This window comes from Drosophila nasuta, chromosome 2R, assembly GCF_023558535.2.
Source record: "Drosophila nasuta strain 15112-1781.00 chromosome 2R, ASM2355853v1, whole genome shotgun sequence".
Lineage (NCBI taxonomy): Eukaryota > Metazoa > Arthropoda > Insecta > Diptera > Drosophilidae > Drosophila > Drosophila nasuta.
In genome coordinates this window covers 25,509,146-25,536,686 of record NC_083456.1, presented here as the reverse complement: position 1 = coordinate 25,536,686, position 27,541 = coordinate 25,509,146, and the positions used below count along the sequence as shown (strand labels likewise).

Below are 27,541 nucleotides of genomic sequence, written 5' to 3'. Positions count from 1 at the left end.
ATCTGCAGTAATTAGCAAAGTGCCACACACACACACATATACTAACTAGTTAAATAGACACATGCACTATTTCTAACACACACCTTGACACTGACTTTAGGCGCTTAGTTGGCCTTGATTGATTTGGCAACACACGAATAAAATACGATTGTTGTTGCACCCACAGCAATTGCAACAGTAGCAATAGAAGCAGCCCCGATTGCTGTCTCAAAGTATTCTTAACGTGTTCACGATCGGCATCTGAGTTCGTTGGATGCCACAAAGCGACTGCGCGCTTCGTTCGCAGCTGAAATGTCGATGAGCGTCAAAGCCGAGGCGAGCAATTCAAAAAAAAAGAGCCCCCGAGCAACGCGCTAGCTTAACACGAAGTGAAGTGGCCAAAAGAAATGGCCAAGCAACGTAACGGCCAACAGTGTTGCCAACTCAATGTGAGAGTGTCTGTGTGTGTGTGCTTTTATGTGTGTGCAAGTGTGTGTGCTTTTATTTGTGTGTGCACAATAACAATAACAATATTATCGCTGGCGTAAGTGGGTAGCAGAGCAGAGCTTCAACTCCAGCTGCAGATAGATGAAGATACATATACAGCTACAAATATATCACATATGTGGCCAACAAAAATTTTTGCTAAGCGGGTTTGCTGCTGCTGCTGATGAAGACGAACGAGTCCGCGACGGATTTTCAACATCAACAATCACTTGGCCAAATGTTTTTGTATGTAACTTCCATTATGCGGCGAACAATGTTTGGCATTATTTGACAAACAACTAGAGAAGCCGCTGCAGCTGCTATTTGCATAGGTGAATGAATGAATGAGTGGCTCAACATTTACGCAAAGGTTTTGGTTTTTTGTATATTTGTGCAATGTGCCCTCTGCAGTTTTGGTCGCCCAATGTCAATATCAAGTTTCGAATATCTCGGAGATTGGCCTCACCGATCACCAAACATCCACATTTGGTGGCTCATTGATGGCCGGTTTTTACCATAGTTTAACCATTTGCGTAAGTGCAAATGTTACTTTTCGAAATCAATGACCGAGCATTAACAACAATAATTGGAGCTGCCTCGTGGGACTTGTTTTCCGACTGCATTATTATAAAATGCACTCAACTCAAGTTTTCAATCTTATCTTGAGCTCTGCTCGGTCTACCGTGGAAATAGTTACCTTAGTAGAATAAGTGAGCGAACTTCTACTCATATTGCATGTGCTTTATGCCTTGGGCAATGCTCTGCTTATGCTGATGCTTATGAAAATTAATTTACAACATTTTGTGTGTTCCTTTCGACCCATAATTTACACATTAAAACGCAAACCCTTTTAACTTTATGGCAACTAAAATCTTTTATATAATAATTGCAGCATGTTTCAAATTAGTTTATGTGGCGATGAGACAATCTTTTATATGAAAATTAATGACATATCATGTTGAACTATTTTTCTATTTTGTAATTTAAGACTACATGTTTGTAGGAGAGATTAAATCGTCTAATAAATTTTCTGGTACATTAAAACTATAACATTGTGGATAGCATGATAAGCTAGACATTCATATTTTGCAAGCTTTACCTTAGCAAATAAATATGTTGGGCGTACAATATTTAATACCAATCTTTGAAATTGAAAGATAATCTGTGGTATTGTTGATTTTTAATTCATTCTTATTGTAATATTTAACATCTAATTTTAAATAAAAGAATATCTTCTCATATGCCACAAAGCAAACGGAAAGTTATAGTATTCTCTTCCTTATAATACCATTTGATTTTTTCAGTCTTTCGCTTTCATTTCAAATCTCTGCTCTGGTCTCTCATACATCGCCGTATCAATCAATATATTGTACATTTAAAATGGTTCAAGCACGTGTCCCTTTCACCGGCTACAAAGTTAAAGCCAAGCATCGTGAGTTCAAAACTTTCCTCCAGCCGGCGATTGACATATGTTAGCGTATATATTATTAATGCCATATAATTCATAGGTACATGATATGCACATTTCGGGCCTACATTAAAGATATTTAACAGTCAAGGAACGTGATGTTGTTGTGGTCTGTAAAAACTTTAATTCAATTTGGGTATTTAAATAAACATTTGCATAATTAATTTTGCGGCTTTTGTTTTGCAATTGATCGAAATTGTCATATTGTTTTTTTGTTTTCGTTTTGTAGTTCGTTGAGTATTCATGAGATAACAGTCCAAGAGTTACGACTAATTAAATTGTATATCTACATAAAACAAACAGCCAAGCAACTAATAGCCATCCATTGTGTGTGTGATAAACTCTTACTTTTATTTTGGATCGCCTGAGGCCAACATGCTCTCTGTCTACAACTGTCGTCAGCTACTATAGATGTGTCTCTTTGCCGCTTTTCTTTTCATTTTGATTAGCCCAGTGAAACAGTTAAAAAGATGCCAACGAGCTGATAGGAAAAACCTGTATCGCTCATCTCTCTTTCTCTCTCTCTGTCTTCAAACGCAAAGCAAGCGACATTTAACTGTTAGAACTTTCCAGCGGCTTTTACTTTTCAACGCCAAGGCGATAAAAAACCTATAATAGGATGCAGCATGAATGGGAGGAAAATGCCTCAAACATAGAAAATGTATCTGTGAGATACTTTATTTATTCAGTTTACAGCCTTTGTGGCTGCAATTTCGTGTTGTACTCGACTGCGTAAAAATAGCAATTGTTTCATTTTGTTGTTTGCTGCTGCTAATGTAATGTATCTAACAAATAACATGATCATCGTGCTCACCATGATGATCCATGATCACATCACTTTCTCTGTCCAATTCTGTTAGTTTGTCCGTCTCTCTGTGTGTCTGTCTGACTGTTTGCCTTTAATTGTTTTAGGTTTGTTTTATTTAATCGCTTTGGCAACCGCAACAATTTTAAGAAATTAGTCATACATTTTACTCTATTACACTGCCGCCGAATGCAGGCAAGCTTGAAGATGCAGATACACATACAGACACAGAGATACATTCGGAGTGGCTGCAGCGTAATAGCCTACGCCCCCCTGCGGCACTCAGTCGGATACGGTGGATTCCTTGCCTCTTGTGTCTAGCATTGCGTATCTGACATGCACTCCACACAGCGCACAGACTAAAACAAAAGGTAAATGTACATACTGCTATATATATTACATAGAAATATATAAAAAAGAAGAGTTTTCTAAATTGTTTTTTAAAGAAGAAACCATGGAAAAATAATATAAAGAAAGAAGAGTTGAATATTTATTTTTATATATTTTTTAAACCACTTTATAGCTTTAAATCTTTATTTACTATTCAATAAACTCAAGCTCAAAATAATGTTCAATCATTTTACTGCAAACATTTATTCCTTTATTGCTTCTCTGTTTCACTTTTCCTAATTGCCAAATTTTAGACACATTTTTAGTACTTCATTCCCAACACAAAAATCACTTCTCAGTTTGCGTTTCACTTTCAATTAAACCCAACTACAAGTTACATAAGCAACAACATTATATAAAATGAACTTGTCAAGAATTAGACCCCAATCAAGTAATGATTATAGCATCAAATTGAGTAAGGTTGTGGCATCTAATGACTGTGGCCATTGTCCCCCTTATCGCAATCTAACTTTCTTCAGTCTTCTGAGTGTATCTTCAGTGTAATGTGTGTACTTAAATTTGGGTTACTTTCGGGTGGTTTTTGTTTACGAACTGCGAAATATGCGCGCATTGTGTCACGAGTCACTGAAAATGCTCGGCAAAGGCACAACAATTGTCACATTGTGCTACTCGTTACGGCATTTCACTATTACTACTACGACTTGAAGCGTTTCATCTTCTTTTTCAACACGTTTCCACTATTTAACAATAGCTGAAATTGTTAGCTGCAAAAAAAAAATACAACTGATATTCGTGCAACTTAATCGGCGTCGCGACAGAGTTGCGCATATTAAGAAAATGAAGTTCGTGTGTTTGGCAGCAATTCGCGAAAAAAGTTATTGCCATTGTGAGTGTGGTGAAGCGTGTGCCAAAATCCATTCATGAAGACATGAATGGTGAAAAGCAAAAATGAATCAAAGGTTAAAAGTGAGTTGTAATTTTGAATAATTGCAAAGAGATGAGCAGAACTCTATTGACAAGTTTGCAAGCTACAAACATCTCATGCTTTACTACACATAATATACTATATACTATATTTAGTATATGTATATACCATATCTAAGAGAGTTATTAGGCTGGGCCGAACAATGCACCCATAAGGTGAGCATTACGGCGTAGATAATGAAATCCAACAAAGAAATTTGCTCAAAAAAGCGTGACTGCTCATGAACTCTGCGCCATAAATTGCCCCAAAGAGCACACAAACTAACTTACATATACATATTATAGTATACTTATAGCAGACATCTACATTTACTTTGTACATCTGGTAGCATAAATTTCAACTGCTAGCGGTACTATAGAACTTCTACTTATGGAAATTCATTAGGCGCTGAAATGTTTTATTGCAATTTAAGCGACTTCTTTCTTCGACTTTCATTTATTTCGGTCAGCTGAGTTCAAATGGCGCATGCTTTGTGGGTCAGCTCAGACTTCTTGATGTTTCCTCCCTCCTTCCCTCCTCCACTGGAGGCGGCACTTGAGTTGTTGCTAAATTATAGCTGCTCATTGACACCATCAGATTGTTTGTTAGATCGTTACGATTGTTGAATTGTTGGTTTAAAGTTCGTAACTGTTCTCTGGTTATTGTTGAGGTTTGTGCTGTTAGATCTGAATCATAATTCTGCCCGCTGACTGTGGATCGTTTAACACATTTGAAGGGAAAGTTTGAGACACCCCCACGATGCGTACTTAGGCGATAATGTTGCTTTGTTATGTTAATTATACGATTAAGAATTGTGTTTGAGATTGAGCAAAGATTTGAGCAACGAATTGAAGAGTGAGAAATATTTCGAAATTTCAAGTTATAATTGTTGAAGAAAGTTTGATGTTTGTTGTGCCTAATAATTTATATATTTTAAAAGAAATAGCCATCAAATAATATTACTTTACTCTATTACTAATGCCAATTAAATGATGTTCAATAACAATTCGCAATCCCAATAAAATATGAGGAATGTTCGATGTGTGCCAAAGAACTGACCAACAAAATTATTCTGATAAAATATTAGTTTACACGATTACTAGTGTCAATTAAATGATGTACAATAATAATTGGCATAGCAGTTAGAACAACTAATTAAAACCGTCATATAAGTAGAAGAGTTGTCCAAGTCCAATTACGCCAGATTTATTAGCGCATTCTCATAAGTAGCTCGATAAGACAACAGTTAAGTAGCTGTAAACGCTTGATTGGATTGGAAATGTCTCGACGTGGATGGAAAACAAGTCGACGAGTCTATCTGCTGCCTACCTACTTATTCGATTGCAATTGTGCGACGACGACATGAGTGCATGAGATGCGTTTGCAGAGGCAAAAGAAGTTATGGCTGTGACCCACCTTTAGAACTGGCAGCCAGTCGAGCAACTACCGACTATCACAGCTGCCACACAAAACGACAACGGCCAACTGGAGAGCGCATCGCCATCGATGCTCCAGTTTCTAAACCATAGACCTGTCACGCAGCCAGCAGCAGCCAGCAGCCAACAGCCGTGTTTTCTTGTGGAGAAAATCTGAAAATAATTGCATGAAAACTCGAGAGATCCCTGCTGGCAGCGCGAACAGCAAATGCGGCCAAACGGACAGTCACCGTGTGGCATGCAACTAACACACAACACAGACCAGTTGCAAACTGAACGAGTTCAGCTTATTGAACTTAATTCAATTGCCGAGAGGAGCAAAACAAAACAGCTATGAGTGAATCCCGCTAAGCGATTGATTGCATCTGTGTTTGTTTCGACACATTAGAGCGGCAATTATTGCTGGCTACCAAGTACAGTTGTTACACTGTTTTATTATTTAATTTTAATTAGAAATAATCTACTAGTTAAGTGCGTAGCATTCTAGTTGCATGAAGAATGTAAGCAAATAATTGATTTACATAAGCAACGTGTCGTATGTGTAATATGAAGAAGAGTCTGAAATTTGTACTCATACTCGTCTATTATTTTAAGTATTAATGATCGCATACTTGTACTCGTTTATCATTTTGTGTATTAAAACTCAAAGTTAACTTACCTATTTTGCATTTGTATTCAACTGAGTTTAATATCCACAACATTGCATTGTAAATGACTTCACTTCAATTACAGTTTTTCCCTTTTCTGTTTTTATTTTGTTTGCCAATTATTGTTTGTTTGTTTTTGCTTTTTGTTCACTTTAAGTTCTTGTTATGCTTAGACACATTTGGAGTTTTCTTTTTAGCATGCTGCAACCGCGAGGCGGCAATTGGAAGCTGCAGCCGAAACAGCGACCGAAGCGCGTGAAGCCAATAACGAGACTAAACTGCTCAAGAGCAATTTAGCAGCGTCCAAAGCGGCATCCACAACAACGACGACGACGACGACGCGACGTCCACTTAGAGTCGGTCAAAGCGTCAGCTGCCGCCGCTGTGGCAGCAAGTTTGCGTCGCGTCTGTGGCAGCAATACAAAAGCAGAAATTGTTGTGCTGTGCCGACTGCTGCTGCTGCGGGTTATGTGCAAAGTGCTCGTAATCTGATCATTTGTCTGCAGGCCCATGACTAGAGGCTGATGACTGAAGCTGATGTACGTCGACAGATGGCGACAGCTACTTGGGGATTAGCCAAAAAATTCGTTGCCCATGGCTTGGCTCATGCCCATAATTAAGACACTAATACCCATCATTTGCGGTGCTTTATGTCGAGAGTACGAGTGCATATCATATGTTAGGAGAGATGTGATTACATCTAGTTTATCTTTGTGTTTGCTTATTGGAGTAGGTCAGTGTTTGGCTAGTTTGGCTGTCCACCTTGACCAATGATCTCGAATTGCAGTTCCCGTTTGCCGAAAGCCGAAAAATACAAAAAGTGGAAAAACCTGCGTGGGAAGTGCCCCAAATTGTGCTTGTTTTGTGCTCATTCTGAATTTTCGTACAACATGATTTGACCAATATTTTTTCCTCTATTTTGTTTTTTTTGTGGCAACCATTAGACAGGCGCGTGTGCAGCTCAAGGTGGCCTAGTCATATTAATTTATGCCTGGCTCTGGCTGTGTGTGCCAGCCTGTGTCTGGCCTGGACGAACGCCGTCGATAGAGATGCTCGAAGCCACCCGAATGGGGGAAACAGGTTCGCAACGCGTATGTACACGAATTGGGTCAATCTTTGAGAAGAATGCTGTGTTGTCAGAACTAAGTGACGGTCTTTGGTGCAGCCTCCTCCTTACTTCATTCTTATTTCACCGAATTGGGACAGTCGATTGCATCGGCTTACCAAGTTGATTCGGCGGCTTAGTTGTTGCACCCAAAGATTCTTGCTGTGGAATAGCAAAACAAGGTGTTCGTAATTGGGCCACTGCACACGCTTTTATGGCTAAACACTCGACAATAAATTTGTAGATTACAAGCTAAATGTTTGGTTGACTTCGTTAACCTAGACACGTCACAGCGAAACCGCCTTAGAAGCTAATTTAAGTCGGAAAATAAAGTGAATAGTAAAAGGAGTTTAAGTTTTGAGGACTAAGAGGAGAGACTTCTTGCGTACTATTCCTACATTCAAGTATACTAAGAATTGTACATAAAAAACGATTACTTCTTATTTAAATATTTATTTATTTATTATCCTGCTTAAGTTGTTCATACAATGTTCAATATTGAATCATAATCATTTTTTTTATTGACAAATATGCATAAAAATTGTATTGCTATTCGAGTTTTTATTCTTTACTATTTGAATGTTGCGCCCAGGCGAATGCCGCCTTCGCTTGGAAGCTAAATGCTACAAGTGACATAGCAACTACCTTTTAGAACAGCATCTCGCAGTATTATTGCTTCCCAACTGTAATTGGTTAGCTAGCTGAAATTGACAACGAAAAGTATGCAACACTATTTACACAAATAATTCTCAAACTCTATGAGTAATTTGTTTAACTACTTTGACATGCTTTACAAACTTATTATCAAGTCAAGTTATTTAGAATGTGCAAGACTAAACCGTTTTTCATTAAGAAATATATTTTTTTTGTACGATATGGAACAGCTGAGGAGCAACTATGTAAATTGTGGAGTAATTTTAGGCAGTGCCTAATTGTATGCTACGAAATTTTTGCTGGTTAAATTTCAAAGCAATAAAATAAGTGAATTTCCACTTGTGGAATGCAAAATCGTTTTATTCAGTTATAGCAGGATTATACACGTATGCATATATTGTTATGTACTATTTACAAAATCAAATTACGTCGAGACCCCTAAATACTCGTATATTCTATATATGTAGATCGAATTAGCTTAGTTTTAACGTCCAAAGCGCATATGGCCGTAATCATCAAACTGCTCATCGCCACCTCGTTTACCAAATCGCATATGTCCATAGTCATCAAAGCGCTTCGGACGCTCGCCATCATCGGTGTCCACAAGAATGCCCAATTCGATGGGCAACTTGGAGCGTGGTATTGAGAAGAGTTTTGGTGTGAAGCCGAAGGATCTCTGATTGCGTCTGTTGCTGGAAAAACGTGAAATCGATGGTCCTGATCCGTGTTCACTCAGCATGCCAGTCTCTGTCTCCAACTTGGGCTCCAGATCCCGTAATTGCAGTTCCTCCTTGCCGGAATCCAAGTTCCCGGTGTGTGCAAGAGTCGGCACAACCAGCAGCATGTAAATGCTCAACACTAGAAGCGATAAGACGCCCGAATAAGTCCTGGGGCTTCTATACCGCAACATCTTTGCTGTTGTCTGTCTCTGGAACGAATACCAATTGGAAGCCAAGCTGCACTGCTTTTATAGGTGAACTCTTATCCCTTGTGTGGCACAAAATTATAATTTTTTATTATTCCCGATGCCGCTTGAAAAGCATCTGACATGCAATTCCCTTGGTGCGTTGGAAAACTTGACACTTGATTGACGCGATTGAATTATCACAGGAGCAAAACAAATCGGTGGCTGCTTAGGTGATAATTAAATTTAAAGAACATTCGCTGGTGGAGCAGAAAAGGTGAATTTGAGTTACTGGCAGGTGAATGAACATATTGACTGCGATAGCTATTACTATTAGTTATTTTTTCTAATACTATTAGATAGTGCTATTAACAAAGCTATTTTTGGTAGATAATGTTCTTATCTACTTCTTTTCTGGAATAACATTTAACAACATTTGAATTGGGAATTCGATCATAACAAAATTCTACTTTAATCTATATTATTAGTAAACACATACTAAATTCTCTTAAAGTTTATACTAGCAATGCTTTTATTTATTTTATTTTACTACCAATATTTCTACTACTATTCCACCATTACAGTTACATCCAATTCTTCTTTAAACTCATCTAAAGCGTGCTATCAAAAGCCCTGAAATGCCGAGCATACCAGTTATGTAAGATTTATTAATCAATTTAGAAATTGTCGCCCTTTTGTTGTGTTCCATTGACGGCGTCTTTAATTAAGTGCTTGCCTGTTGAACCACTTTAAAGAGCAGCGTAAAGGTGCTCAAGAGGTGGGAGATGGGCGGTGAGGTAGAAGACAAGTGGTTGTAGGCGAGGCAGAGCGTTGCATGTCAAGTGTGCTGACTCCCTCCAATTGACCGCATTGAGGCAGTTTTCGCTGTGTCTATGTTGCTGTGTAAAAGAATTCCATTTGCTGACCGGATTGTCCGCATTCCAAAGATTCAATCGAATAGTAGACACACCAATACATATTCAACTTCACACACACTCACACACAGACACAGGCGCAAGCACACATAAACACACAAAGACAGAGAGGTACATAAAAGACCAAATTAACAGCTATAGAGAAAAGTATCTACGAGTTTATCAATAAACAAACCGCAATCCAAAGCCGCAGTCGCAGCCCAATGCAGCGGTCCGCAGACTTGGACACAACACAACACACACACACACACATCCAGAGAGACAATCTCTCTCTGTAGAGTTGTCAATAGTCCACAACCAGTCCCAGAGACACACACACACACATCTGGCGACCCAGAGAGCCCAAGTCTCGCAGCAAACTGTGCAAAAAGCAACGCCAAGCAAAGCAAAGCTAAGCCTATGCCTTCGATACAAGCATTAGAAACAAGACAAAATCCACAAGTTTTGTGGGTCGTAGCCGGCACGTTTCAATCTATTGGTAATAGCCATGCTCAAGAGAGGAGCCACTCCATGATTTGGACACTATCACTGCCTGCTGCCTGCTGCCTGCTTCTGATGTGTTCATGTTAGTCTTTGTGGTAGTGAGATCTTTTTGTTGTTGTTGTTGTTGTAGTGCTGTGTTTTTGTTTCTGTTGACGACTTACGAGACTTACTTGCAGGTGTTTCGAGGTCTCTCGATTGCTGCTCACGCAATCAAAAAAAGCGGTTCTTAAGTTCGAGCTTATACGCTTACCAATTGTCACATCACTTTGCCAGCGGCTACAGAAATAGATGCTTCAATCAGACGTTGAAGTGCACATCACACTTATAAAAGTATTTTATATTAATAAAAATAAATATTTTTCAAAAACAACTTTTTCACTTCCGTAATCAACTTTGTTGTTGTTCAACCCACCTTTTCCTTTTCTAATATAGTATGTAAATATTTTATGATTGAAGAATGTTTTTTATATTTTCCATAAATGAATGAACATAACAATTTTTAAATGTTTCAGCTTTTGTCATAAGTATATGATGTAATAGAAATATATATCTCATTTAATTATCTATTTATTTAGTTAACTATTCTGTTTGCCTTGGTTTAACTAAAAGCATAGACTAATCTATTAACGAACTGTTACTTTACTCATCAAAAAACCTCAAACTGCAATATTTTCAATAGCAAAACTCACACTCTTTTATCATATGTATGTATATCGCATGTTATAGATTATACAAAATAATATTCTGAAATTCCGCAGCTATTTTTAAGCTCACCTTTAAGTCAAAACATTTAGTGCAGACAAAGTTATGTCATAGTCTGTTTAGGAACAAACAACCACACGATTAGAAGTTACTATTCATAATTCAAATAAAGAATGAATGAATACATTAGTATACGACAAGAGCTCTCGACAAGATCTTCTACATTGTCAGTCGCAATTATGTTATATCTGGTTGACTTTTTTGCTCTTCCAGTTTCGTTTCATTTCGTTCGCTTCGCTTGTTGTGAACGTGAGATACGTTCAAGTTATTCGTCGTCCGCTAGATAATACTTACTATAACGAGTTTACTTTTTGGATTAATAGCTAGTTGTGTTTCAGAAATGTGGAGCAAGCGTTTTTCCAGCGGTGATTACATCTAATCTGACTACAGGTGATTAAACGTTGACATTGTTAAATGCAATGCCTGATTGCAATTGATGAAAGAGTCTCCACGAGTATTTTACACAAAAAACCCTCCAGCTGAATTAGCCCTAGGGTTCAACCACACTTGACCAGGCCAAGATAAGTAGCCAAGATATTGGTCTAAGCACAAAACTTATGGTACTAGTTGTTCAGCAATTTGCCTGCTTGACCAGGTTGACCAAGTCGGCGTTTTGGTATTCCAGTCAAACTGGAAATGGAAAAACGTTTTTCTTCGCCGCATTTTCGCGTTGCATAAATGTGGAATTTCCATAAAGCCAAGTAGTCTCTCTGTGCCGCTGACAAAGAGTAGCTAGTGGGACAACTCAAGCTCTTTGGCTTGGCCAAGCTTGTCCTCGTCCCAGACATCATGCTTCCATCCATCCATCCATCCGTCCGGCTATGCGGCTGTTTTTTAATTGAAAAATCGCTTACGCAATGGCACCAAAAAGTCCCAAAGAGTGCCAAAGAGATATATACACAGATGTAGTAGTATATATATAATATATAATTCCTGGGCCATGGAACTGGAACTGCCAATTTTGATTTATACGCTGGCCGCTGGACAAAAGATACATTTCGCGCCTGCCGGCAATTAGGTAATACGCACATAAAGGTAAATGGCTATAGATGCAGGTAATAAGCCCACCTGTAATTATTGTTGACCAAAAAAAAAAACCAAAAACAGAAAAAAAAGAAAAACGAGCGACAACAAAGTGGACTGGGCCACTGATGCAACTCTCTCGTTGACTTTGGGCTTTAAATTAACCTGCTCACCCGAATTGCAGCCGTGTGTGGTGTGTGGTGTGTGCTGTGTATCTGTATCTTTCTTGCTGTATCTACAGCTGGGCATTTGTATCTTTTAATATACAACAAGTTCATGAAGTGGATGTTAAAGTTGAGAGCCGTAGCTGACGCTGACGCTGACGCTGACTCGACTCTGATGCTGGAGTTGAAGTTGAATTGCGATGATCTTTGCTTTCGGCATAATACATATAATATTATGAGTAAAAACTGGAAGTGAAATCGTCTCTTGTTTGCCGACAGCTTTCAACTTTAAATCGTCTTCCGAAATTCTCGACAATCTCGCGACCAGTCAACCCATCTCTCTCTCCCTCTCTCTCTTTCGCTGTCTCTGTCTATCTTTATTTGTCTTTCGCTCCCTGCAGATCTCTCGCTGATTTCATCAGTCAAAATTTATGCATGTTCAACTTTCGCTTGTAGTATTAGTTACTTAGTTGTTAACAGCTATTTGAAGTATTTCTGTTTTGCAAATACCATAAAACTTGCGCTTGTCGCCCTCGTATGCAAATCTATTTGTAGTCACTGCAAAATATGCTTGGAATTTGCATGAACATAAAACTCACTTACACAAACCCCCAAGACTTGAGAGATCTACCATTGAGTTTTGGTCTCTAACTCTGTCAGAGACTTCTCCCACTTCGTCCAACTCCCGCCCTCTGTGTCAATCAGTCGCCGTAGATATTTATAGTAGACAGACAACGTATGACGTACTCTGAATATATCTACATAAATATAGTATATTTATATATTCTTTGCTGTGATCGCTCGCGCATGTTAATTGAATTCCAAGGTGTGCTCGTGCCTACATAAGAGTACAAATCACAATCAATTCTGTTGTAACAAACAACAAAAAAAGCTAAAAGCAGAATACAATTTCTGACTGTGTCCGATGAGAATCTAACAACAACACACTTCAATCAGATTCGACTTTGGGAGAAGCCTCAGGCATTGTTTGTTTTGATAAAAAACTAACGATAGCCATAACTTAGGGTGAAGAAACTCAACGGAGTTCACTCGGGAATTGAGGAAGTAACGTAATATAATATTTGCTAAAAATGTTAGCTAAGTACTTATTTATGCAATTTGCATTCCACATATTCAATTATATAAAATTTAATGATATCATTCTGCGATGATAACATCGAAAACAGCGCTTCTCACATATATAAAATTGTAATGAAAAATCTTCCCTCTTTTGTTGTCATCCTACTTGAAATTGTGTCATCATGTAATGTATTTAATTACTTTGAAAGTTTCTCATTAATTAAAATATGATTGTTTGATTAATTTTCAATTGCTAAAGGCGTGCACATCTATCCATGAATACTTTTTCTGGTGTTATATAATTCTATATGTTATCTGGTATGTACCTTTTATAGCTATCTATTATTATGTGTTCTTCATTATAGTGAAACTTGTAAACATAATTTATTGAAGCAGACTTGAATAATCATGAAAAATTGGAATTTATTTATATGAATTTTGCTATTTGACTCTCATCGATATTTCTCATTAAATAAAATGGAAATTTTCAATCATTTCCACTTGTTGGATTTTAGAAATCTTATTTCATCCAATCTTACTTTAACATGAAGGATCGGAATTTAGTCTCCCTCTCTTATATATTTTTAAAATTGATCAAAGATATTATTGAATTATAGCACCCTTTTTTTTATTTACGTTTAATTTGTTAGCATCCTTTTCCATCCTCTTCCCTTATCTTGAAGTATCGAAATTTATTCTACTTGTACTACAGGAACTCATATTTATTTCCCTTTTCTGAAAAAAATTTTATGCCCAGCTCCACTCATTACTTCCACTTTTTCTCCCTCGATACAAATAAAATACACCTTTGGTTAACATTTTATTATATTTATTATACATAAGTAATTATGGTTTGTGCAATTACAGGTAAACACATTTGAATATCTACGCGCATTACATCAGCTGCTGCTTCATTAAGATACTAATATGGACAGAATGAAATAAGTGTGTATTGATGTGTGTGTATGTGTTTAGTATGTATGTATTGGTAGGTATTGTTAAGTATAGTATATAGTATGTTTTACTAGCAAGTGCTCGCATCTGCAATAGATTGTTTGGTATGGAGAGCAGTTGACAATTCAGTTCAACCCAACTCAACTCAATCGAAAAAAGATATAATATTATATGTATATATGTTACATTTGTGCTCGCAATACAATTGTCATCGTTCAGTTTTCGAAGTAACGCACTCTATCTGAACAGTTAGAGGGTACTTGGTATTATATTATTCTACATTATGTATTATAATCGCATTCATTGCATTTCATTCTTCGCTTGTGAATTCTCAACGCATTCTTCAGTTTCAATTCATTAAAATATATACTTAGAGTATAAACCTAATAAGGCACACATTATTCATTGTTTGCAAAATGTTTTTGTTTTTGTTTTTTTTTGTTGTTGTTCTTGTCGCTATTCATGTTACGATTCCACTAAATATTTCCCCATTGTTTATTATTTATTTCCTTTTGACCAGCATCGCTTTTCAATGTTGTGCAATTCAAGATGCTTTCAACGCGATCTTTAATGATCTCTCTTATCTGCGTGGCTTGCCAAAACTGCTCGCTGGCCCCAATGGCCCGTATATCGCATGTGGATGATGCTGGGGATGCGCATGCGGATGCGCCGCTGGTCCACCGCCATTCACCATGCCCGCCTGCTGTTTGCGTTGCAGCGTCGCCGGCCCCGGACCAGCCATTGAACGTCGCTCGCCATCGTTCAGATCCAGACCGGCGACCATCTGGGCAATCTCACGCTCCTTCTTCATGTCCGGCGGATTGAACTGCAGGCTGGCCAGCGAGCCATGACTGCGACTGCGATGCTCCTGGCGTATGGAGTAACTGAAGGCGCGCTCATTCAGATGCCCCTTGCGACGATAGATCCCGGTGCCACCCGGCGACGGAGACTCGGCTCCCGAGTTGCCCGAATCATCCAGACCATTGCCCATGGAGGCAGCCAACTTGCGGCTGGACATGCTCAGCGGTCGTGGCTCGCCGATCAGTGACTGTGCCATTGGCGGTGGCGGCACTCCTGCCATCGCCTGTTGCTGATGATACGCATAGATGGGCGGCACAATGGGCATGCCCACAGGTACACCGCCACCGCCATTCTTCTTGTCCTTCTTCTTCTTTTTGCTGGTGGAACGCGATGGCTGCAACGTGGCGTATTGCTGTGGCAGCATCATGGGTATCTGCAGCGGTGGCATGCCCGCCATTTGCTGTGCATGGTGCAGCTGCATCATGTGATGCTGCTGCTGCTGATGATGTGCGGCGGCAGCAGCAGCTGCATGTGGATGCGGGGCATGTGGATGCGCATGATGTGGCGGCGGCGGTCCGCCGGGTCCTGGCGGAAAGCCACGATGACTAATTGTGTGATATTGCCGGCCGGCATGTGGTCCCGACACCGGGCCATAGATGACACTGGCGGCTCCGGCGGCGCCTGGTCCTGGACCTGGGTGCATCTGTGAGCGATGCATCGCTGCCGGATGCATGGGCTTTGGTCGGATCAGAGTGCCAGACAAGCTCTGGCTGCCACTCGACTTCGATGACTTCTTGTCCCGCTTGCCGCTCTTGCGCTCCTCCTTTACCGGCGGCGGTGGCACATCGATGGGTGCACTGATCTGGCGAGCTCGCAGCGGGCGGCCCAGCGTTGAAGTGTTGCCGGCGAACAGTTCGTAGGGACTCTCCACGGCGCCAATGCTGTCCAGCTGATCCTGTGAGCCGCTCCACACCTTGTGATTCTCGTCGCCATTGTACACAGACGCCTCGCCATCATCGACGGTAACATTTAGATCCGCACTGCTGCCATAAACTGTAAAAAAGGGGAGAAAAGCGAGAAATTAGAAAATGATTCTAATAGGGGAGATAGGAAGGAGATCTTAAGATATTTTGCCTACTCTTGAGCGAAATTTTATGATAACTATTCTCCACAATCGTATTAGTAGTAAAAGCTTCCATTGGCATGACATATAGTATGTTAGATATAAAATAAACATAAAAACTCTATGTTGCAAATAATTTCTCAGAACCTTGCGTGACAATTAATGATAAACTTAGTTCCAATTAATCAATCTATTCTACTGATAGAAAAGCTGACTTAAGCTCCATGTTTCGAATTGATTTCTAGAGAAATATGTTAAGAATCTATTTCATCATTGAATTTATAGCCGCTTGAGAGGAAATCAATTAGATTTATGGTATTAAGTCTAAGCGAAATACAAGCAATAAATTTAATAATAAATCATTTCGATTAGCTTAGCAATTAATTAATAGCTGAGCATTTCTTTTATCACTCATTTGAGTGACCAGACTAAAAAGTAAATATTGACAGTACATTTAATGCTGTCTTAAGTTCTTCATTTAATAAAAACAGATTTTAGTTTCATATATAACATAAAAGTTCACAAACATTGTCTAGAACTTTTTTATCTTCACTCAAATTGTATCATATTCTTCACTCAAACTCTTTTGTTACTGTTTAAAAACTATATAAAATATATCTTTAAAAAGAACAATCATATATAGAACACATCTTTGCACACATTTCCTATACTTCAACCAGCTTGCAATTGTTGTTCAACTCATTTTCAATGCTCTATATATAAGTATGTAGAGCGCAAATCAATCTTTGCACAAACACGCACACATTCTAGGTATCAAATGCAAGAACTGGTTGAGAAGGTATCCAATGTCCGATACAATTGAGTGGAGCGAATGTGAGTGTTGAGTTTCAACCGATAGCCAGTTGACCTTCGCGGCCAATGGATGCTGTGCGGACTAAACAATGAATGGCAGGTGTTGTCGGACAACAGGGGAGAGAGGGTGCAGCGGAGGAGGGGTGATCACAATACCAGGGCCGCACTTGTTGCGTCTCGCATTACGGGTCAAGTTAAAGCGCTGATTCACGCGCAAAATGCCGAAGCGACAGCCCGTTTGGACAAGGCAATGGCATTTACATTAACCAAAAATAACGAAAATACTTTGAGCCCAAAATACAAATACAATTACTGGAAATTAGCCGAGCGCGTCTAATCCAAAACGGTCAAAAAACACAGTAAACAGTCAGTAAATGGGCCAAGACCGTGGTTGGCCCAGAGGCAAAGACAACGGGTCGCATTCAAATGAACCGATTGCGATTGCGATGGCAAAAGCAATTGAATGCCTTCGATTTGACTTTGAGGCGTCCGAAGCGTTCCCATTGCACATGTGACTTGGTCAGTTAGGCAATGCTAAGTAAAGCCCAACGACAGGTTACAGATACAGATACAGATACATAAGTATCTACGTTACTGTTACTGTTTGCTGTCGTGTTCGTCGTCGTCGTCGCTTTGTCGCAGCCGATGAAGGTTGGCGCTGTTCTGCGTCGCATTTGGGCCACGGCAGCAAACGGCAAACGGTTTTGTAATAAATAACGGTAATTTAATAACTTGAACGTGGCTACACCTGCAAGCTAACTCTGCACACCTCACCCCACCCAACTGCCACAGCAAACCAGCCACAGCCCACAGTTTTACAGTCTACACAGTCCGAGGCAGACGACAACAAAACGGCGAGTCAGTTTTTGTGGTTGCTTTTTCTTCATATTGTTGTTAGTTGTCTCCATCTCTCTCTCTCTCTCTCTCTCTGTCTGCCTGTTTGTTGGCCGTGTTTTTTTCTTCTTAGCCATGCCATAATTTGGTTTGGTTTTATTTTTTGCTATTCTCTTGGCATGAGAAATGCGCGCCCTGCTTTGGGGTCTATTGACCCTCCCAAAAAGACGCGGCAATCGCTGCTCGACTGACTGACGTTGAAAATGAGAGCGAACCTCTTGGCACAGCAGACAAATGGCTTGCCCCTTCTTCTTCTTCTTCTTCCAATCGAAATTTGTTAATTTATGAACGTGTTGAGCTCACACCGCTCACCTGTTATACATTTGCTGGCTTAATTAGCGGCCCAATCCAGAGCTTTTCACATGACCGAAAATATAATATATCAAATGCATTACACGAATACCATATTTACTTGGCTCGATTTTCAAGTGATCTGCGCATTTCTCACCTCAGCTCACATCATATATTATTTATATTTGGATTTTTTCGGTGGTATTTTTTTTTTGTTGTGTCTTTTAGCAACTTTCATTTTTGGCCTCAACCTCAAGACGATATGTGAAAGTGAATTTTAATGGTTTTTGACCTGGGTAGCATGAAGTTGGCCGTATTTATTATTGGTTCTGCGGGTCGCACGTTTCCTGACCAACACATAGCCATAAACATAATCATATATCATGAATTATTGGCATTCAAAGTGTTCTACAAGTCAAAACAAGGAAATAGAATAGTGGAAGTAGATATATCATAGATGTAGATATAGATATAGATATAGATATAGATATAGATATAGATATAGATATAGATATAGATATAGATATAGATATAGATATAGATATAGATATAGATATAGATATAGATATAGATATAGATATAGATATAGATATAGATATAGATATAGATATAGATATAGATATAGATATAGATATAGATATAGATATAGATATAGATATAGATATAGATATAGATATAGATATAGATATAGATATAGATATAGATATAGATATAGATATAGATATAGATATATATATAGATATAGATATAGATATAGATATAGATATAGATATAGATATAGATATAGATATAGATATAGATATAGATATAGATATAGATATAGATATAGATATAGATATAGATATAGATATAGATATAGATATAGATATAGATATAGATATAGATATAGATATAGATATAGATATAGATATAGATATAGATATAGATATAGATATAGATATAGATATAGATATAGATATAGATATAGATATAGATATAGATATAGATATAGATATAGATATAGATATAGATATAGATATAGATATAGATATAGATATATAGATATAGATATAGATATAGATATAGATATAGATATAGATATAGATATAGATATAGATATAGATATAGATATAGATATAGATATAGATATAGATATAGATATAGATATAGATATAGATATAGATATAGATATAGATATAGATATAGATATAGATATAGATATAGATATAGATATAGATATAGATATAGATATAGATATAGATATAGATATAGATATATATTCCTATATATGTTTTCCTAGCGGAAAAACTGTAAGTGAGGAGAAACTCTTGTCGCGATTTCACTTTGATTTGGTCTTTAAGCAATCGGTTTAGTTGCTTTTACCTCGATTGGAGCATAATCTGCTTAAACGTTAGCGGAAGTCAATCAAATTCCTGTTGATTGAATTGGCCAATTGGCAGAAAGTTGCTTGACTTTGATTTTCAAAACGCTTTGCCAACGAACATCAACCAACATCGATGCAAAACATCATAATAATATTATAAATAATAATTACACTTCCAGTTGCAATTTACGCTAATTTTGCTTAAGCGTGCAATTTGATTTATGATTTTTAATTGTTTCGCTTTTGTCTTGCAGTTAGCTACTCGCATAATTATACCACAGAGTTAGTCTCCTGTTGTCTTCCTGTAGCTCTCCCCTCTTTTATTTCAGTGGCTACTTTGCCCCGCTGTAACTCACTTATGTCATAAGTAGAGTTTGATTCAACTTCACGAAAAGTAAAATTAATACTCTCACTTAATGTGGCGAGTGGCCTCGTCGACTGGCGCATGCGTGCGTGAAAATTGTATTTCCACGTTACAGCTCAAGCTGATGAGGAATTCACAGTCGAAGCTGGAGTTGGAGATAGAGCTGAAGTTGAAGCCAAGTCAGGTTACTAAGTAGGTAAGGCAATTCAGCAAACTACTGAGCAACTTCAAATTCGAATTCGATGCAAATCTATGCACAGTGTCTTGAAATGCGAGCTCATGCAGCTAAAAGTTGGCCAAAAACAGAAAAATACTCGTACAAACACAAACGCTTGGCATTTAAACGCTTTTTGCCATTCATCAGCCATTCCCAAGCGAAATTCCAAGCGGCGGAAAAGGGGAGTGCCAGAAGCGGCTTCGATACCTTGTTTCTCTCTCTCTCTTGTTTGCAAACTGTGCCTTGGAATTCGCTAGCTATGTTTATATTTGTATCTTTTTTCTTCTTTTTTTTTTGCTTTGCTTCATTGTTGTCTTTGCCATTTCGTTTTCCGCTGGCACGCTTGCCACCGGATGGTTGCGCCAATGCTCCAATCCCAAACTGCTCCAACGTGCCACAGCTGCAAACTCAAACTCAGACCCAAAAGGTAGAGTTTTGAACTGAACTGGGACGACGACGCCAACATTGAATGCCAGACGAATGACTAATAGAGTAGAAGTTATTCAGACATCTATACAGCTGCACTCTGAAGCAATGATTTATTTCATATTTATGCTGATGCTATTGTTGAGACAATAACAATTAAACCAAGAGAAAACTCTCGTTTGATCAATGAAAAATTACAATTGAAATCAACTCTTTACCTCGACATTGAAATCGCGTTTGAATGGAGATCTCGAGCAGGAAATTGTAATTAGCATAAATATTTTTTCTACAATTTGATTAAGTAATTAGAGAAGAAACTCAGACATGCGAATTGTACATAATGTTAGCAATGTATTCTTTCGCTTTGAGTTTCAGTCATTAAAATAATAATGTTGTTTAGCAAATTATGCAAAATTCTAGGGTATTAAAGAGGCTAGCAGATATTCTCGAGCAAAAGAGGAAAATAGAGTGCTTGAAGTAGGTCAAATGTTGGCTTTGATTGCAGCTTTGCTTTGTGGCTTCAATTATTGAAAATAATCAAAATCAAATTTCTGTAATCGAGTTATGATAAAATGCAATGCCACAATAACAGACCGACCGCAGTGGCAACAACAACAACAACGACAACAAAAAATATGTTGCAAATCCACAAGAAATTTTTGCGGACTGCAACTGCAACATGCAACAAGAGCCCAAGTCATTCAACTGCAACTGGATTTCGGTTAATGTGCTTGCCTCGCCTCTTGCCAATCGCCTCTCTCTTTCTCTGTCTCTCTCTCTTTCTGACTGCTTCTCTCTTCAGCTTTTTCACGCTCAGCCTCTCACCAGCTTCTTTGCATAATCATAATAATGCAACAACGATGCAACAACAACTACAACAACTAGTGGAGATCATTGGCAGCAAATGCCGCTTGCAACGGAAGTTGATGCCGGTTGCTGCTTCAAAGTTGTTGCAGCCACCTCTTTAGCTTCTTGTGCTGCATCCACTACAGCTTTAGCTTCAGCTTCTTCTCCCCCACCACAGTTCGATATTTCAGTCATGGTCAAGTGGTCAGACTGCTGTTTGTTGCATTTTTCGCTTAGTAATCATCGACAAGTTTTTCCTCCCAGCTGCATTTCCTCTAATGACTCACAAAGTGAGTGCACCAATGTGGCAAGTGCCACTTACACACATACATACACACATAGTACACATTCCCAATGTGCATTTTATCTATTGATAATTATGTTAATTATTGTGCATGTTGTTTGCTAATCAAAGTTTCCACACGCTTTGCTAATAGAATTTCCATTCATTCCAGTTGAAGTTTATTATTACATCAATGCGATTTTCCCCTTCCTCTTCTTCCTCCAAAAAAATGTTATCTAGGTCAAATTTTGAATAACTGTGTCGCATAAAAACCAAACTGGAACCTGATCTTCAACAAAATGCAACTCGTTTTTTGTTGGTGTTTTTTTTTTTTGGCTCTTCACTCAGCCACCTGCAAATTGCTTGCAATCAATGGATGTCGCTCGAGGTGCGGCCAGCGGATATGTTGTGGAGTCTCTCCGGCGACTGCAGGCAGTTCCAAATTATGGAAAAATGTTGCTTATCAATGGCAACTCGACGCTAAGACTAAGACAATTTCCCAACAAAGTCAAAGCTGGCAACAACAAAAGACTGAAGACACAAACTGAAATTGCTATTGCTTCAGTCGCTCTTGGCACACTTTCATACCTATTAAAGTGTCCCCCCCTCAACCGTTTAAAATTAGTTTAATTAATTATAATTAATCGTACTAAACGCTGCGAAGCTGGGAGAAAAGCTGCCAATTATCCAACTATGGCCACAATGTGTTAAGATATGAGATTTTTTAGCCGCCACTTCGACTTTTATGCTGACTCCTACAATGACTCGTATTCTGCCTTTAATAAACTTTTAAACTATTTCTAGGATTAAATCAACTTTTTTTTATATCAATTCGAACCGTGATTTATACTTCGCTTACTTCTGTAATTAATTTATATTTATTAGATTGTAAAGCTAAAAAAATTATAAACTGGAGTGATGGGAAAAAAGGCTGAGCATTCGAGGACTTCTTGAGGTTGTGCTAAGTATTATTGATTAGTTATTGCTTTTTTCTAATTTAAAAACATTTTTGGTGTATCAATGATGAATCATAGCGAGGAGTTAGAACCTAAAGTCTAGAGTTCTACTTCTCTAATTTATAGTGTTCTACATTGAAAATGCATTGAAGTCATTCGAATATAATTATGAAGAAACTGTCTATAATTTCTACGCTTAATTACATTCCGGACTCGCTCACATTTTGCTTACAAACGAACTTCCTTTCATATTTCCCTAATCTTCTTACACATTCTATCTTTCCTTTAAAACATTCTTTATTCATCTTTATATTCCTCTTCCGATGCCAACTTCCCCACAGCGACTTAACCTCAATTCAATGTGTCGCCCGGGCAGCGCAAAACAATGAACTGTGGCAAGCTTAATCTCGCAAGCGTCTACAAGCAAATTAACAATGTTAATTAATAGAAAATTTCCGACTTGGACGTAAACAAAAGAGAGCAACAGAATGAGAGAAAGAGCCAAGCAGAGACAAACACACGCTCACACATGAGTTTGTGGATGATTCGAGCAGATTTTTATCATATATGTATCTAAATAAAGTTTCACTTGCTCACACGCTCAAATTTCAGAATTCAGTTGCCTTCCATTCCCTACTCCCGCCTGCCTTTGACTTTGACTCTTTTGCCGTATCTCGACTTAGTCACGGGTCTGGTCGGGTCTACTTCCAACCCGATTTCACACTTCCCAGCAAGCAAAGCAGTCATGCCAAGCTCTACTGTGTAGTGTGTGTGTGTGTGCGTGTGTGTGACTTCCCACCAGTTGGCTGGAGTGAAGCAAGAAAGTGGCGAACAGGGCAATAACCAAGCAGCGGCGTCAAAGACAGCCCAAGTTTTAAGTCAAGACCCAGACCAAGACCGTCATAACAAAATAAAACAAAAAAAAACCCTAACAGTCAAAAATTTTCTCACGCGTTCATCTCAATTTACGTACTCACTCTGGGTGCACATATGTCTGTGCCCCGCCCCCCAAAAGGGGGAGAATAGTCTCTTACTCTTTCTCTCTCTCAATCTCTGCGTTGGCGTCGCCGAGGTCCGCTAATCTGCACGCGACCAAATTCGTTCCACGTTCATCAAGTTATTCAACCTGCGCACTCTAGAAGTATTTATGTATGTGTGTGTGTGTGTGTGTGTATCTCAAGTGCAGTTGGAGAATGACAACTACTGTCCAGGCTGTGAGAGGCTGTGAGAACCGCAACTAAACGAGCGGCAACATAATAAATTACATGCTCTATCTACCAGTTGGGAACCATCGTAACTTGGATGAGGTTGGCAAAGTTGACAAGGCGGAGAGCAGGGAACGGGAAACATCATTAATTAGCCGAGCAGACTGCCAAGTCATTTGATTTGCATAGTTTTATTTTTGGACAAGAAACTTTGAGTCTAGACTTAAAATAGGTTTTAGTACAAATCAAGCAATCTCCTTCTTCGTTGGCCACACGCTTAGAAAGTAAGCCGAACAGTTGGAGAGATACGATTTCAGGCAATTTCTACTTATTATACAAAACCGAAAGACATTTAATAGGGAGGAGTTCAGGTCGAAAGCGAAATGCAAAACTAATTTGCATGGCAACTCTAGAGATCGCGTTCAAACTGTTTGAAAGACATTTAACGTTCAGCCAGCAGCAGCTGCTGCTGTTGTTGCTGCTGTTGTTAGTATATTGCCACTTGCTGCTGTTGCTGCTGCTTTCCTCAGCTATAGCAATTTACATGCTAATTATCATAACTTTGCCACTATAAGCAAAGCCAAAGCGTTTTCAACTCTCAAAGTTAAACGTTGACCAGGCCAACAACAGCGGCATCATAAAGTGGCGATTTTTGTGCCTCTGTCGCTTGTCGACGAAATTTAAATAAGTGGAAAGTGTTTAACAAAAAAGACAACACAACACAACAACAAATACTCCACAGCATAAAGTCAAGTCTGTGAGACAACGATAAGATATAACTTGAAAATGAAGTTGTCTTCGTTTCGTGCTTTGCTGCGTGACACGAGCTTAGAGACGATGATGGCATAGAGAGTAAAGTTTTGGTATGAATCAGGCACCAATTAAGCACAAATTAATGTGATCTTATGTTGAAGATCTTAGTCGAATTTTAGTCAACAGCCGATTACGTTTAATCAATAACGTATTTACTCTAACTAACCCATATTTATTCAAACTAATTCCTTAGCTCAATCACTAACTACATTCAAGTTAAACTCGATTTATGAAAGACTTCTACTGGATTTATTATGATTCTCGCTATGAATTTCAGAGAACTATACAAGCAAAATAAAGTCAATGCAGATCTTTAAGCAATTCTTGTGAAATATATTTTATCTCTCTCATCTCGCATCTCTGTCACGTGCACATCTCTAGCGCTAAGTGTTTTTTGTCTTTGCCGACAACGTTCAGGCATCTTCGTTTCACCCAAAACAAAACATCACGAAAAAAAAAAAAGTTTCGTACGTTCCGTTCGCATTTTTGGCTTATGCCAGGCCCTTCAGCTGTCCATATACCTGCGATAGTCAGTGTAGACATCCGTCCATCCATGCATGCATGCGTCCATCCATCACTCAATAATGTGCGTCAATAAAATGAAGAAAATACCTGCACTGCACCCAAAAAATACTTTCGACTGCGCTGTGACAACATTTTCTATTTTTCAACATTGTCTCAGGTGTTTTTGCTTTGCATATTTCGTTAGGTACTCAATGCGTCCAAGTGTGTTTGTGTGAGTGTGAAAGTGTGTGCTTGTGTGTGTGAGAGACAGTGCATTTCAAGGTGAGGCCATACACTTGATTGATAAACGATGAAACCTTAAATTCCATAGCGAAAAAATGCGCTTCCCCTTCAATGGCACATTTAATAGAGTTGTTGGGAATGCTTGCTAGCGGGGCTGAGATCATGGCTAACAGCAGTTAGCTAATGCTAACAGTTTCTAACTGTTTGTCGTGCCTGGTCACATGCAGCTAATTAGATGACACGCCAAGTCTGCTGACTAACTGACTGTACCTAGCGAAAATGTTCTCGGTAGCGAAACGCAAAACGAAAGACTTAGGCAACGAACTTGCTGGTACTTACAATTCTTGACTGATGTATAACCCTCAGCGGCGCTGCCAGTACTGCCGCCATTCATGCCCATCCCCGATCCATTCAACACATGACCATTCGATTGACGTCCCAAGCTATTCAGAGTTGTCGTGCTGCCCGCACGCGATCTCCAGCTATTCTGTCCGGCCAAATGGTGATGATGATGCAGTCCATTGCCATTGCCATTGCCATTGGTGAGACCCACGCTGGTCAGATCCCCGTTCGATTTGCTGCCGGCGCCACTTTTGAGCGTGCCATAGACACTGCTGCCACCGCCACCGGTGCTGCCCGTTTCCAGCTGGCGGGCATACGAGTTGTCCGCATAGGCGTGGAAGCAGCATCTGACTAGAGCATTGGCGGCCGCCTCGCGCTTGCAAATGAAGACGTGGCACTCGAGCACCTTGATGCCGGTGGTGCGACGCAGTATGGCTGCAAATATGGGCGGGTGCTGGGCGCGCGGCATGCGCGCAAATGGCGAATCCAACGGCAGAAATTTCGGCTCCGGATTCGAATTGCCGCGCTCCGGTATCAAAACCTGTCGCACAGCTGCGCAATAGTGCAACGATTCGATGGGAAAGAAACGTGTGATCTGCTTCAGATTCTCGTCGACATTCTCCAGCAGTATGCCATTCGACCAGACGCTCAGCCAGCTATCGATGCCCTTGGCTCCGACGGCGCCTTCGGATGGATAAAGGCTGCGCAGAGGTTCCTGGATGCCCTGTAGGCCATCTTTGCTTTGGCGGGGCACAGCGCTGCCCAGATACAGCACACGGCATCGGCAAATGGGCGTGGAGTCGCCCATTGTGTCAGCAACAATGAACGTCTTTCGTTACGTTAATTGCGTTTCGATACGTTACGTTACGTTACGTAGGCGCGATCGCGAGACCGACGAACAACAATGTGGATATTCTGGTTTTGCTTTATGTGTTAGCCACGTTCAGGTATAACACTCTATATGTGTGTATATGTGTGTATGTGTGTTGGTTTTCTACAGTATTCAATTGTGGTTCTTAAGTCGCCGTCGCCGTTGCCGTCGCCGTTGTCGCGCGAGAGAGAATTTTGTTCGCTTAGGTAAGCGGATATTTCTTACACTGCTATTCGCATTCACTCTAACAATACACATGCATTTGCACACACACGATCCACACGATCACATCACACACAACACATGCATGCACACCGATCACACACACAAAGCTGCGCTCTCAGCCATAATCGTAGCAAGTAGAAAACACGCGCTCGAGATTGACTTTTTCGGAATATTTATCTTGCTGAAGTTGTTTGTTTCACTTTTCTGAAATCGATAATATTTCTGTTGAATTTCGAAATTTTTGCTTTACACACAGAAATATCTATTATTCGCTCTCTTTCTCTCGCTCTCTCTCTATTCGGTTGTTTCTGTTGTTGTCGTTAACACTCACAAACACTTTACACAAACAAGATGAAAAACAAATATGGCGTCATGGGATTCTGAGTTCTGCGATTCCCTTTTCGCACATCCCGTTGTGAATTCTACGCACAGTTTATTCTGACGCAATTGAAATTCTTCTTAAATTTTCTTGTATTTTTATGGATTCAAAGTCGTTTTGGGTTTTAAACTGTTTTGTCTCTATTCGATATTTGTTGTGAATATCTAAAATTTGAATTCGATCCGCTCGAGACTAGCGATCGCGACGGCGTCTCACTGTGGAATGAATTCCAATGACGTGAGCTGCGGCGCCTACGTGGTCTTTTCGGTCTCAGACATTGTAAGACTGCGCTCTGCCCGCTCAGCTGCACTCAAGTCAAGAAACAGTGAGAAAGATAGAGTAACAACAAGAGAGATAGATGTAGAGAGAGCGAGCCAAGACA

At 39.3% G+C, this 27,541-nt stretch overlaps 2 protein-coding genes across 2 annotated transcripts; both read right to left on the bottom strand.

Moving 5' to 3' along the window:
• Nucleotides 1-8,242: 8,242 nt before the first annotated feature.
• Nucleotides 8,243-8,817, bottom strand: LOC132786103 (drosulfakinins). The gene has a single exon (XM_060792522.1). The coding sequence runs from the start codon at nt 8,803-8,805 to the stop codon at nt 8,380-8,382; it is 426 nt and encodes a 141-aa protein (XP_060648505.1). The 5' UTR covers nt 8,806-8,817; the 3' UTR covers nt 8,243-8,379.
• Nucleotides 8,818-14,080: 5,263 nt separating this feature from the next.
• On the bottom strand, nt 14,081-27,377 carry LOC132786038 (uncharacterized). Its single transcript, XM_060792420.1, has 2 exons — nt 25,682-27,377; nt 14,081-16,054 (listed from the first exon to the last, which is right to left on the bottom strand). The coding sequence occupies exons 1-2, from the start codon at nt 26,490-26,492 to the stop codon at nt 14,781-14,783; spliced, it is 2,085 nt and encodes a 694-aa protein (XP_060648403.1). The 5' UTR covers nt 26,493-27,377; the 3' UTR covers nt 14,081-14,780.
• Between the last annotated feature and the right edge of the window lie 164 nt (nt 27,378-27,541).